The sequence below is a fragment of the Saccoglossus kowalevskii genome, chromosome 11 (assembly GCF_978046115.1).
Source record: "Saccoglossus kowalevskii chromosome 11, keSacKowa6.1, whole genome shotgun sequence".
Lineage (NCBI taxonomy): Eukaryota > Metazoa > Hemichordata > Enteropneusta > Harrimaniidae > Saccoglossus > Saccoglossus kowalevskii.
This window is the reverse complement of record NC_140651.1, coordinates 485,714-501,352: the sequence shown is the minus strand read 5'-3', so window position 1 is coordinate 501,352 and position 15,639 is coordinate 485,714. Positions and strand designations below refer to the sequence as shown.

General features: G+C 35.0%; 1 protein-coding gene across 1 annotated transcript in view; it reads left to right on the top strand.

Moving 5' to 3' along the window:
• LOC144364044 (pyruvate dehydrogenase E1 component subunit alpha, mitochondrial-like) overlaps positions 1-8,052 on the top strand; it is a 53,505-nt gene extending 45,453 nt beyond the window's left edge. The window contains exons 7-9 of the mRNA XM_085505608.1: positions 1,964-2,035; positions 5,166-5,342; positions 7,721-8,052. Of these exons, the coding sequence (XP_085361734.1) occupies positions 1,964-2,035; positions 5,166-5,342; positions 7,721-7,885 (414 nt within the window). The 3' untranslated portion in view covers positions 7,886-8,052. The remainder of the gene's footprint in view (positions 1-1,963; positions 2,036-5,165; positions 5,343-7,720) is intronic.
• The last annotated feature ends 7,587 nt before the right edge of the window (positions 8,053-15,639 follow it).

Sequence of the window (15,639 nt, the reverse complement as noted above, 5' to 3'; positions counted from 1 at the left end):
GATAGCCGAATAGCGGCCATTTTAAGGCCGAAAATGCATCAAAATGGCACATTTTCACCATTCCGGACCCGGATCTCAGTTATGCATGGACGGATTTCGTTCAAATTTGGTACATACATTAAACATAATAGGACCTTGATGCACGTCATTTTTTTTTTTCGGATCAAGTTCGAAATGGCCGACTGGCGGCCATTTTGTTTTAAAGAATTCAGTTCTGGATCCGTATCAGAGACATGTCTGGATTGATCAAGTTCAAACTTCACACACACAAGGTACATCATGTCACAAATATGTATGTGCATTTGTTTCATGATCCCATTAACGATAGCCAAATGGCGGCCGCTTTAAGGCCGAAAATGCATTGAAATCGCACATTTTCACCATTCCGGACCCAGATCTCAGTTATGCATGGACGGATTTCATTCAAATTTGGTACATACATTAAACATAATAGGACCTTGATGCACGTCATTTTTTTTTTCAGATCAAGTTCGAAATGGCCGACTGGCGGCCATTTTGTTTTAAAGAATTCAGTTCTGGATCCGTATCCGAGACATGTCTGGATTGATCAAGTTCAAACTTCACACACACAAGGTACATCATGTCACAAATATGTATGTGCATTTGTTTCATGATCCCATTAACGATAGCCAAATGGCGGCCGCTTTAAGGCCGAAAATGCATTGAAATCGCACATTTTCACCATTCCGGACCCAGATCTCAGTTATGCATGGACGGATTTCATTCAAATTTGGTACATACATTAAACATAATAGGACCTTGATGCACGTCATTTTTTTTTTTCAGATCAAGTTCGAAATGGCCGACTGGCGGCCATTTTGTTTTAAAGAATTCAGTTCTGGATTCGTATCCGAGACATGTCTGGATTGATCAAGTTCAAACTTCACACACACAAAGTACATCATGTCACAAATATGTATGTGCATTTGTTTCATGATCCCATTAACGATAGCCAAATGGCGGCCGCTTTAAGGCCGAAAATGCATTGAAATCGCACATTTTCACCATTCCGAACACAGATCTCAGTTATGCATGGACGGATTTTGTTCAAATTCGGTACTCACATTAAACATAATAGGACCTTGATGCACGTCATTTTTTTTTTCGGATCAAGTTCGAAATGGCCGACTGGCGGCCATTTTCTTAAAGAATTCAGTTCTGGATCCGTATCCAAGACATGTCTGGATTGATCAAGTTCAAACTTCACACACACAAGGTACATCATGTCACAAATATGTATGTGCATTTGTTTCATGATCCGCTTAGCAATAGCTGAATGATGGCCATTTTAAGGCCGAAAATGCATTAAAATCACGTATTTTCACAATTCCAGAACAGGATCTCAGTCATGCATGCATGGATTTTGTTCAGATTTAGTACAATGTGTTGTACATATGCAGGTGCATTTCGGTCATGATCTGCTTTGAATGTATATGTCACTCAAATATGAACGGAACGGGGACGTGTCATTGACAATGACTTGTTGACAAAAGTAAATGATTGTACTCTTTTATGCCTTCCCTGAATATTCATGGTGCCATTAACATCGAAAAATAGAAAATATAATGCAATAAACCACTGTTTCTAGTGTTTTTGTGGAGCTTTTAGTCACTGTCAGTCATCAATCATGCCTGTTTATGAACCATGTCAATCTTTAAAAGTTGAAAATGACTACAAGACTCTTAAAACTCAAAACTTAAAATCTTAAATTTCTCAAGCATAAGATGATCATAGGCTCCCTGAAGATAAAATTAAATTTTTGATTGGAATATTATTTGCAATTCCCAAATATTGCAGAAGAGTTCACAAAGCTGGTGGCTAACGATGGTTTATATTTCCAGTTTCTGTATCTACAGTAACCATGCTCTGTCTGTTGTGGTTCAGTATTTAGAATTATGTAACTTTGATTTATAATTTATTGTATGTTATCTCATTGCCATAGGCTGATGGTATGGATGTGTTGGCAGTCAGAGAAGCCACCAAGTTCTGTGTTGATTATTGTAGATCAGGAAAGGTATGTATGGGCTTTGCAATTTAAATTTTTGTTTGTTTGAATACTGGGGCTTGCCGTCCTCAACCGTGTTAGCGCCCAGGGTTCTCAACTCAGAAAATCATGATTTTTTAGGGGTGGACGCTTACCCGAGCACCCCCCACGGAAAAGAGTGAAAATGACAATTTTAATTCACCATGTGACAGATTGAGGGGGATATTATGTCTTTGAGAGAAAATAAAATTATGAAATTAGTTGCGTCGCCATTGAAACAAAACAATATGCAATTTTTATTACAATATTAATTACGTACCACCTGAATTTACAAAATTAAAAATATTAGAGTCTGTTGGAACACAATCAAAGTCAAAATTGTCATCATTATCTCCACTGACGAATGTGTCGGATCGTACGCAAACTCACAATGAAAAACCACTTTCCGCCATGATGAATTTGCATGATTTGACCTGCAAAAACGTCCTTTGACCTAACGGGTTGAGTCTGTTATCAACCAATCAGAATTCTGTGTTGTACAAACGCAATTCTTCGGAAATCCCGAAGACTTTCTTGTAACGCAATGCGGAAGTGAATTGTCATTGTAGAATACTGTGGTCTACACATTCATAACATAGTCGTTATCCATGCTGTATCATATAAAAATGATTACCAGTATTCGTTAAGCAAGGATCAAAGTTTTAAATTAGTGGCATTTTGAAGGAGTGGGTGCTTTGCTGAATGTGACTTGAATAAAAAATTTGCAAAAGTGGGGGGTGAGTGCGTTAACGTGGTCAAGTACAGTAGTTTTGACGTGCATGCATCTCCTATATTTCAGACATGCTCGACAGATTACATTCAAACTTCACACATACATCATGCATCTTGGGATACATATACACTTCTGTTGGTTTTGCAATTTGACTCAAGATGGCTGAATACTGTCCATTCATGGTAAAAATTCATCAAAATTAAACATTTCTACCATTTTGGAGCCGGATCTCAGATTAGATTCAAATTGGTTGACTAGAGTCTATTTTATTTTAACAAAATTCTGTTTCAGAGCTATATTTTTGACATGCACCTTGACTGATCAGTTCAAAATATATATATAACTTGTTACATTTATTATTCTTATGTGCGTATGTTGTTTTGTGTGGTATATCTCCTTTTGGGGGATTTAGTGGCCCTGAAAAAAAGGTCATTTGGTTTGGTCATGGAAGCCCATGGTTTGGTTGAAATCAACGATAGACAGCATTCATTTGATGATCAAATTCAAGATGGCTGAATGGTGGCCATTTTTATGTTACAAATTTATCAAGCATTTCTGCCATTCCACTCCCTGATCTCATATTCAAACTCGATATAAAAATTGGGCAGTATAGGACCCGATGCATGCATGTTTGTTTGTTAGTTTTTAGTACCCGTTCGGACAAATTAATTTGGGTTCGGTCTGTCTGTCCGTCCGTCCGTCCGTACGTACGTATGTCCGGAGCTATATCTCGGACACCCATTGATGTATTTCATTCAAACTTTACATGAAGACAATACATAATGTCTTACATATGCGCGACTGTCAGCCATTTTGGATGTAAAATTTGCTATTTCTGATACCTAAACGTGACGCAGCAGTTTTTCGGAGATGGCTAGGCCGATTTAGATCAAAGTTGGTATGACGATCATACTTACAGTACTCATTTTGCCCAACCTCCCGCCCACTTCCGGATTTCGATCGCTTTTTTTACGCTCGCTTTGTTCAATTCGACCGGATAATTTCCGCTTTTTTTTTCGACCGTGCAAATCCGAAAGTATCCGCTCGCGTGCACGCTCGCTCGCCTGACAGCACAACCGCTAGCATTTACAGTTCATTACCTATTGTTTCGTGTACAAGTGTATCATTTTTGTTTTTATAGAACGACTGTTAAAAAAATAGGGTAGATCACACTGCCATATAAAATTGGTAAATAATACATATGCGTAGTAATAATGTCCACCATAAACAAGATCGAACCAAACATGTGAAATCAAATACGGCACTGACACAGACACAACTAATATGAAATAAAACCATCTATTTTTGGTGGAGAGCGTAAAATGTCTACTGTAGAGTACGGTATTCGTTGAGTAACCGTGTCTAGGGTGACGGTTGCCATGCACGCATGGTTTGGGTTTAACACGGGTCAAGTTGTAGTTTTGTAAATCCGTGGCACCTATAACAATCTGCAGGAATAGTAAGACTGTGAAAAAAATAAGTGTCAAATTATTTTGAGCGCCATTTGTAATAAATTTAGTCGAAATCGTACACAGAAACACAACACACAAATACTAGTACCGTACTCAATACATATCACGATTGACCAGTTATATAGCTGCTTGAACTACGCACACAAGGATGTAAATATGTAAATACAGGTCACAGTTCGACTTGCGTAGCAAACGTTACAATGTGTCAAGCCATTTGAAGGCGTATTTGTCCCCCTTTCCAATATAGAGAAGCAATACGCATTGTATTTTGAATCGTCATTAAAACCTAAATTTATTACGAATAAAAACATAAGTTTATACATACAATGTACGATCATCGTTACTCCAGCGGTCGGTTGGCAAGCCGACGATGTTTCTGAAGCCAGTCATAGCAGGAGCGGAAAAAAAGCGGTTGTTTTCAAATCGGAAAGCAGCCAACGGTTGGAAATTAGGCGATAAGCGGTCGGGAAAAAAGTGGTAAAATCGAGAGGTTGGGCGGAATGAATACTGTATTGGGTTGTAGGTGCACATCATTTTTTTTTCGTGATTCAAACAAATATGGCCGACTGGCGGCCATCTTGTTTTTCATGGCACCCATGCTACTTTATCTTGAATGCAATGAATGTTTCTGTTTAAATTTTGTACAAAGATAGTATACCAAGAGATACATGTACATCTGCACCAACATGATTTTTGTGATTTGATTCAATATGGCTGACTGACGCCAAAATTTTCTGTAAAAGCGTTAAATAGTCATTTTTTACATGCCCGAAGCTGTTTCTCAGAGATGACTAGGCCAATTTAGAGCAAAGTTGATATGTTGATCATACATTTTGGGTTATAGGTGCACGTCATATTTTTTTCGTGATTCAAACTAATATGGCTAAATTAGTAAATTCTCCTATATTTAATGCAGGGTCCTATGGTGCTTGAAGTTGCCACGTATCGCTACGGAGGTCACAGTATGAGTGATCCAGGTACAAGTTATCGTACACGTGAGGAGATTAAAGAAGTACGTCAATCACGGGATCCAATCACTGGTTTCAGGCAACGTATAACATCAAATGGACTGGCTACTATTGATGAGTTGAAGGTACCGGTATATTTCATTTTATCCAATAATTAACAAAGTTACTTGGTGGATTTTTTGTAAAACTGGATTGGTCCCATAAAACATTCAGATCACATTCATCTCACAATCAATTAGAATATTAAATAAACTTTCAAGGATTTATCATTTCATGTCAGAACTGGAGATTGTTCATTCATTGTTATTAGTAAACAAAATTATATTAAAACAATGACATTGTCACTTTCATCAGTTTAGTGAACTAACAGTCACATGGTGTAGGATTGTAGCAGGTCTAGTGAATTAACAGTCACATGGTGTAGGATTGTAGCAGGTCTAGTGAATTAACAGTTACATGGTGTAGGATTGTAGCAGGTCTAGTGAATTAACAGTTACATGGTGTAGGATAGTAGCAGGTCTAGTGAATTAACAGTCACATGGTGTAGGATTGTAGCAGGTCTAGTGAATTAACAGTCACATGGTGTAGGATTGTAGCAGGTCTAGTGAATTAACAGTTACATGGTGTAAGATTGTAGCAGGTCTAGTGAATTAACAGTTACATGGTGTAGGATTGTAGCAGGTCTAGTGAATTAACAGTCACATGGTGTAGGATTGTAGCAGGTCTAGTGAATTAACAGTCACATGGTGTAGGATTGTAGCAGGTCTAGTGAATTAACAGTCACATGGTGTAGGATAGTAGCAGGTCTAGTGAATTAACAGTTACATGGTGTAGGATTGTAGCAGGTCTAGTGAATTAACAGTCACATGGTGTTGGATTGTAGCAGGTCTAGTAAATTAACAGTCACATGGTGTAGGATTGTAGCAGGTCTAGTGAATTAACAGTTACATGGTGTAGGATAGTAGCAGGTCTAGTGAATTAACAGTTACATGGTGTAGGATAGTAGCAGGTCTAGTGAATTAACAGTTACATGGTGTAGGATAGTAGCAGTTCTAGTGAATTAACAGTCACATGGTGTAGGATTGAAGCAGGTCTAGTGAATTAACAGTCACATGGTGTAGGATTGTAGCAGGTCTAGTGAATTAACAGTCACATGGTGTAGGATTGTAGCAGGTCTAGTGAATTAACAGTCACATGGTGTAGGATTGTAGCAGGTCTAGTGAATTAACAGTCACATGGTGTAGGATTGTAGCAGGTCTAGTGAATTAACAGTCACATGGTGTAGGATTGTAGCAGGGTTATTCAAACACCTTCCTGTCGCTCAATATTAATAGTTACAATTCATTACTCAATTACATACAAATGTGTTTTTCTGGTATCTCCCTTTCAATCATGTTATAAATTAAAATCTAAGATTGACAGAATTCCCCAAAAAGTCTTTGTCAAAGTGTTTTGGACTTGTACCATGAAAAATGGTAAAATTGAATGATTCAGCAGTCAGTTTGACTCCATGCACAGTGATGAACATAGGGTAATTTGCTCATGGGAAAGATTTTTCATCCGTTAGAATCCATAATAGCGTAATGAGCCATGTGTGGATTTACAGTTATAAATGTATGGACAGAACAGTTGGTCACATGACCAAGGGTATAAGTACGTATCATAGGCTCTTTTTGTTGTATGAACACAACAAATTGTAATGACATTTGAAAAAAGACCTTTTATCATATAGAAAACTACATTCTGATTGTAACATTGTTATACAAACTTGTTTATCTTTAATGGCTTTAATGAACCTTTTCTGTCACAATGTAGGGTAACCAGGAGTTATAGAATATGTAATCCTAGTTTACTACAAACAGTGGGAAAATTTAATCCATAAATCATTACTTCTGAGCGATTATTGATGGTGCCCATTTATATTTTTGGTAAAAGATCAGTTAGTCTTTCTTGACTAGTTAGGCTTATATTTAAAAACATATAATACAAAATAACGTTACACACTGTAAATTGTAGTCACACCAACGTGCACATACACTATACGAATCACCGTGAACCATGTGACATTTGTTTGGTTCCACAACTTGTCTTCCATGTGCTTGCCGATCACTGTACAGTGTGGCATGTCGCCGGTACTTACATATGTACTTGTTTACGGTAGTTCGCGAGCAGTCGGAGAAATAGCCATTTCAAACTTTTTTGGGATTCACACTTTATGATCAACCAACCAATGGGAATCGTGCTCTTCGAGTCGCACAATCGCGTTGCGTCGGAGACCCCTTACATACATGATTAAAACATGCTATTTACACTGTATTTCATTGATTGTTTTTTATTCCAAACCGAGAAGGACAACCATATATTTTTAATTCCTTTTCTTAATCCTTGAAACATGATATACAAAATATGTGAAAAAATAAAGAAAATGGCAATATTTTTACTTTTGTGTAACTTCGACCTTAAAAGTTGTTTTTTCATGCATTTTCTCTTGTGTTTTTTTTAGAAAATTGACTTGGATGTTCGTAAAGAAGTGGAGGATGCCGTACAGAAAGCAAAGTCGGATCCAGAAATATCTGTGAATGAACTTTACACTGATGTGTATACTGATACTGCTGGATATCCAGTTAAAGGCTGTGAACCATGGAGTATCTTTCCTATTGCACGATAAGCTTTGAGTAATATACCATGATTGTATAGTAACAGAATGTTAAATATTTACAGCAGTTGACTGATGTTAATTGATTTGAGTTTAATCTCACTTGACATACCATCTCACAAGGATTCAAGGCAGCAATTAAATAAAATTCTCACTAATTAGTTCCAGAGAGCTCTAAATTCTTTGTTTGTATTTTTTTTTCATTCATACTTTCTTTATCTTTGCACATGCACTGAGGGGGTCTCCTTGTTCGGTGATGTCATAGTTACCCAGATTACATTGTGACTGATAGTGACCCAGTTACTTTAGACATGTACGAACCTTTTGTTTACTATACAAACTATACACAATTGAAATGGTGGCCTCAAAAATCAGATCGTGAAACCAATGGATGTGCATATGTAGAATGTGCTGTATGTGTGAAGTTTGAATGTAATTGGTGCAGGCATATCTAAGATATAGGACCGGATGCATGCACGGACGTAATATAATTTATTGACATTATTCATTTTGAATAGAACATAGTCAAATACTATTCTAAGAAACAAAAATAAATATACTGTTGACACTGGTTTACAAAATGGCACTTTTGTTTATATAAACTTTGCTTCATTCGCTTTTGTTTTTGGTCTAGTATGACGACCTTTCTCTATCATTTGTATCTTGTGGTTGTTCATTTGTATCTTGTGGTTGACATGTCATATGCATTTTCACTAGTTTAGTATAAATTTTGATTGTAAATATGAAAGAATTATTCAGTTCATTGAATATGTGTGTGTAAGTTTGTGTGTTAATGTGAATCACAACCTATATACATGTAGGTTACCTCAGTTTTTGTGTGTGACTGATTTGAAGACAACTACACAAATCCAAAGGATTGCATGAATTGTGACATTTATACCTGCCCGCCATAACAAGTTTGAATGTATATGTATAGAATCGGGTAGGAAGATTAAGATGAAAATCAAAAGTATGTTACTCAAGGTTAACAGCTAGGACATCTCTATCAAATTTGGTAAAATTTACATCGATTTTAATGGAAATTCAATTGAGTCTATATGAAATAGCAAATTCATGAAGATAAAACTCAAAATTCATTAAATATTCAAATTAGCTCATTAATTATGTTAAAAGTCAATGATGCATACCACACATCTTATATTGACAGATCAAGTAAGTATACCAATGGGTTTGGTCTCATTCGGACAATTAGTTCACAAAATATCAACCAAAATTCATTAAATATGCAAATGAGTTCATTAATTAAATTGAAACTCAATATTGCATAGCATATATCTTATATTAACAAATCAAGAAGTCTCTACCAAGTTTGGTCTGATTTGGACTATTAGTTCAAAAGATATTAACAAGAATTCAAATTAATAATTAAATATGCAAATGAGCTCAAATGTGCATCTGTACCAGTAGTCGCTCTGTCTTTGTAGCAAGTCTCAGCAAAATCGGTCTAGGCATCTCTAAGAAATGATGGACACTCCCAAAAAAACGTGATTTTACAGGATTTTGACATTCAATATGGCCGCCAGGCAGCCATATTTGATCAAATCAGGAAATAAATCCATGTGAATATGTATCACTGTCTTTGTACCTAGTATCATTGAAATCAGTCAAGGCATCTGAGAAATATCAATGGACAGACAAAAGCCATGATTAACAATCAAAATGGCTGCCAGTCTGCCATATTTAATCATTTCAAAAAAGTAAAACAACGTGCATCTGTATGGGTGGTCCCTTTGTCTTTGTAACAAGTCTCAACAAAATCGGTCAAGCCATCTCAGAAATTACGATGGACACACAAGGACCGAATTTGACTGAATTTTGGCATTGAAAATCGCCGCCAGTCGGCTATATTAAGTCGAATCGGAAAATAAATTGACATGCACATGTATGGTTGACCACTATGTCTTTGTACCACGTTTCAAAAAATCAGTCCACCCATCTCCGAGAAATCACTCCGAACGGACTGACGAAGGCGAAACTACAAGCCCTCTCCCGGACTTTTTCATGATAATGAACAGGTGGTCACACAATTTGTATTTACACAAGCTTCTATGTATAGCATGGAAAGAACAAACCTGTCATTTATACATCCTTGCCCAGCTCAACATACATGGAACTTAGGACATTACTCACTTGTACTTATATTGTGAATTTAACGTACATACACATAATTCACTGTGACTAAAAAATCTAAATAGTCTTGTGGGTCACATGCATGTAATGTTTAAAGGTGGTCATTAACTGTATTTTAAACATGTACGACGTTCATGTTACAGGATCTCGTCAGCATGTGCTAAAATTCTTAATCCGTAGTGTTTGCAGACAGATTATGTTTTGACCTCTGTGTGTCCGTCCGTGCGTGCAGGCGTCCGGACCTGTATCTTAGAAATGCCTGGACCAATCACAATCAAACTTCACACATACATCATACATGATATTATACATATGCACATCAATGTGTTTCACGATCTGATTCAAGATGGCCGAATGGCGGCCATTTTTGTGCTAAAAATCATCAAAACCAAGCATTTCTCGGCTGTTTACAGATGGATTTTGTTCAAACTTGGTATATACATTAGACATTATAGGACCTTGATGCACATAATTTTGTTTCACAATTTGATTCAAGATGGTCGAATGGCGGCCATTTTTGTGCTAAAAAATTCTAAAAATCAAGCATTTCTCAGCTGTTTACAGATGGATTTTGTGCAAACTTGGTATATACATTAGACGTTGTGGGACAAAATAATTTTGTTTTTCAGATAAGATTCAAAATAGCCGACTGGCGGCCATTTTGTTTTAATGAATGTGGCTCTTGTGCCATATCTCTGACTTGCTTTCACTGATTATATTCAAATTTTAAATATTCATTATACATGATGTCATAGATAGACAGATATATTGGTTTGACGATCCTATTCAAAATGTCTAAATGGTGGCCTTTTTTGTGCTAAAAAATTATCAAATATCAAGCATTTCTGGCATTTATGGATGGATTTCGTTCAAACTTGGTACATATATTAGACGAGTTCCTGATGCACGTCATTTTATTTTTCAGATTGGATTCAAAATGGCTGACTGACGGCCATTTTGCTTTAATGATTGGGATTCTAAAGCTATATCTCTTAAATGCTTTGACTGATTATATTCGTTATACATCATGTTTTATATATACATGTATTCAAAATGGCTGATTTTGAATGCTGTTCCAGAGCAATATCTCTCAATATGGACAAGTACTTGTTTGATGATCAGATACAAATGTCAATCATTTTAATGTTAAAAAATCATATTCCTGGACATAGTCATATTCCAACTATATTACTATAAACAAAACAATATATCTTAAATTTGATAACTAACGGGGACTGTGCCATGCATGGCTTGTTATTTTTAATTCTTATATAGTGCATTACATGAAACATATAATCTCAATGCGCTTTACATAAAAAAGTTATCAAAATACATTTAGAAAAATAAGATATTAAAACAGTAATTAGGTCGGATAGATAACATTTTACACAATGAAGCGCCATCTTATGTACAAACATTAAAACCTTAATAACAATACGCTGGGAAACAGGTAACCAGGTAACCAGAGAAGATTTTGCAGAACAAGAGTTATGTGCTCGTGATTATGAGAAAGAGTAACCAATCAAGCTGCGGAATTTTGAAAAAGCTGAAGGCGGACAATTTGATAATCAGGAAGATGGATATATAGACAATTACAATTTGTTTACAAGTATCATGAACATTATCAGCTCATGTAATTAATAAATATCTGGACTTACCTGCTACACTAAATTAGGTAAACCTTAACATATTTTAACTAGACCTAGTATAATGTATCTGACACATTATATCTATTCTTGCATTTATCGTTATTTGCCAGTTTATTTATTTGTTTAATCTTACTCTTTATTTATCCTTTTTTGAGTACAATGAATAGTAATCCAGTCTTGAAATCTTTTTTAAAATTTTCTACCTGGAACATTTGTGGTAGTTTAGCTCAGAAAATTAGAGATGTAGACTTTTTAGATAATATTAGAGATTTTGATTTTTTCAGTCTGATAGAGACGAAAACTAACAGTAATTCCCAGATTGAAATTCCTAACTACAACCACTTTCATTCCGTCAGGAAACAAATACATAAAGCCCGCTCTAACTCTGGTTGAATTGCGGTGTATTACAAAAACATCTATAGACAAGGCATAAAACAAATGCCTAGTAGTAGTGACGATTTCATTTGGGTCTGTCTAGACAAGGAATTTTTTAAACTTGATGAGGATATCTTCTTGTGCGCTTTATATCTAAGTCCTCAAGCCTCCAGTATTTTCAACTGGAAGGACTCTAACCTTTTTGAATTACTAGAAAAAGACATCAGTAGGTACTCAAAATCAGGATCTGTGATACTGACAGGTGAATTCAATGCACGAACAAAAAATGAAAAAGATGTGGCTTTTTTTGACTACACTGTGAAACAATCCTCCACTGATACAAACACCCAATTTAAAGTAAGAGCTTCACAAGATTTAGCAATTAAAAACCAATATGGAAGTCAATTGCTGGATCTTTGTATTAGCACTGACCTGATTATTCTAAATGGTAGGTGTATTGGTGACCTAACTGGTAAATTCACTTGTTTTCAAAACAAAGGTAATAGTATTGTCGACTACACTATTGTGAGTAACAATCTATTCAAAAACATTATTTTTTTCATATAAATTCACTAAATTTAGACCTATCAGATCACTGTCAGATGTCCTTCCATCTTCAGACCAATGCCCTGATGAATACATGTATAACCGACAATGATAATTATCATGACTATGAACATGGAAATGTTCAGCAACTAAAATTCTCTTATTATTGGGATGAAAATTCAAAGTTGCTTTTCAGTGACGCATTGCAAAGTAAAAATCTGTGTACGTTGATAAATTCAATATTACTGATTTTGCTGCCTCTCAGCAGGCTGTTGATGAAGCAACATGCCAACTATCAAACATTTACCATGAGGCAGCTGATAGTAGCCTGAAAAGAACTTAGCAGTATGAAAAGAGACCTAAAAGCAATCTCCAGGAGATTAAGTATCAATCCTAACAATAAGGAATTAAGAATGAAGTGCTATAATATAACCAGAAAAGAAAATATAAACAATTGATTAAAAAAATGAAAAGAGAGTTTAAAAAAAATATATTGAGTAAGTTTGAAAAAATGGGCAATTTTCGTCCTAACGACTATTGAGATTTGATAAATGATTTAAAAAGCAGTCAAGAAAACAATGATCATGAAAATATTAGTGAACAAAAATGGTATACACACTTCAAAATGCTAAACACAAATGAGGTAGAAAATGATATAACACTTCAAAAAGAAATTACAAAACTGGAAGATGAAAACACTACAAGTATCATATTAAACCAAGCTATATCTCAGTTAGAGATTCAGTCAGCAATAAGCAAACTAAAAAATAAAAAAGCACCTAGGGTTGACAAAATCACTAACGAGATGATAAAAGGAGGCAGAAATACACTGATTACACCACTGCAAAAATTGTTTAATTTAATACTGAGCAGTGGAAAATTTCCAAATACTTGGAATTTAGGCATGATCACCCCTGTATTTAAACAAGGTATCAAATCTGAACCAGGAAACTATAGAGGAATAACTCTTCTTAACAGTTTGAGTAAGCTCTTTACTGCAATCCTGAAACAAAGGTTAACAACATATATCAAAGAAAATGATATCATTATGAGAGAACAGATTGGCTTCATGCCAAATTTTAGCACATCTGACCACATTTTTGTTTTTAAACAACTTTTAACAAAATACTAAAATAATGGTAAATATATTTTTTCATGCTTCATAGATTTTAAAAAGGCCTTTGACTCCATTTGGCATCTTGGCCTCTTCCATAAACTACAGAAGTACAAAATTTCCGGAAAATTCTACAATGTAATTAAGCAATCTATCTTAATTCAATTACATGTAGCTATGTTAAGCTAAAAATAGATTAACTAACTCCTTTGCTGTGAAAAAGGCTATCAGACAGGGAGATGGCTTAAGTCCTCTCCTCTTCAATAGATTTGTTAATGACATCACAAGTCACATTGAATCCTCCAATAATGATCCACCAACTCTTTTACATACCGTAATAACCTTTCCGGCCTGATGTATGCTGATGACCTGGTACTGATTTCACAATCTAAATTAGGCCTACAGAATGCCATGAACAGTGTGGAAACATACTGCAAAAAGTGGAATTTAAAAACTAACACAACAAAATCAAAAATTATGATATTCAACAAATCTGGCAGAGTTCTCAATAAATTCAAATTTACAATCTCTGGCTAGCAATTAGAAAATGTAGCCTCCCATACCTACCTAGGAATCAAATTTAATCTAACTGGGAAGCTCCACAGAGCCCAAGAGGACTTGAAAAATAGAGCTCTAAAAGCCTATTTCAAAATGAAACAAATTTTGTATTCCGACACTGCAGTTCCATTAAAAGTACATATACAAATGTTTGATGCTGTGGTAAGACCAATACTGCTCTATTGCAGTGAAATATGGTCAACTGATTACAACAACCATGCAAAAGATTTCTATAATTAGACAACACCTATGGACAAATTGCATGTAAAATTCTGTAAATCTCTTTTAAGAGTAAACAGCAAAGCTACCAATCTTGCTTGTCTACTAGAACTAGGAAGATATCCATTAGCTATTACTAGTATAAAACAAAAAAATAAATATTGGTGTAAAATAAAACAAACAAAGAACAACACACTTCTTTCAGAAGCCTATAGACTCGGCATTTATTTAGATAATTTAAACATCTATAATTGGACATCTGGTATAAAGAATCTGTTGACTCATTTAAACATGAGTCACATTTGGGAAGAAAACCATTACAAGGATGAAAAGCTGCCTAAATCAGTCTCTGAAAAGCTTGCAGCCAACTTTCAAACATATGTATGATGATAATAAAGGAACAAAACATCAGAATAAACTCCGCACATACAGACATCTATAAACAAAATTCACTTTTTGAAAAATATTTCGAAACTGTGCAAAATCCCTTCCACAGGTCATCCATGACCAAACTAAGTATTAGTGCTCATGTGTTAGGAATTGAAACTGGAAAACATAAAAACATTGACATTTCAAAAAGAAAATGTCAGTTTTGTCAATTAAACAAAATAGAAAATGAAGAGCACTTCCTTCTTAAATGCGGTCTCTATAAAAATGAAAGAAATGAGCTTCTCAAAAATTTGATGCTACCTCCAAAACTGACAAAGAAAAAATAGTTGCAATACTAAACAATGGTAGTAAAAAATTAGCTCCTCAAATTGCTAAGTACATAGATGATTGTTTTAAAATCAGGGAGAACAACTTGAAAAAAGTACTACCAGCTGCCTCAAAATGAATAAAAACATTTACTTAATAAATTAATTTATTATATTTTATTAATACCTTTGTTTTATACTCTTTTAATCTCATTTTTTTATTTTATTTTTTCATTGCTATACCTTTATTGTATTTTATTATCAAAATCCCATAGAGGATACGATAACAATAAAGATGATTATTATTATTATTATTATTATCTTATTATTATTATTATTGCAGTAATTCAATCTGGGGGTTATAAAAGCATGAAATAACTGCTCAGTACTACTACGATTTAGTCGTCGCGCCACGTCCTGTTCGATATGGGACTCATAACACGTGTAAAATACATTGTT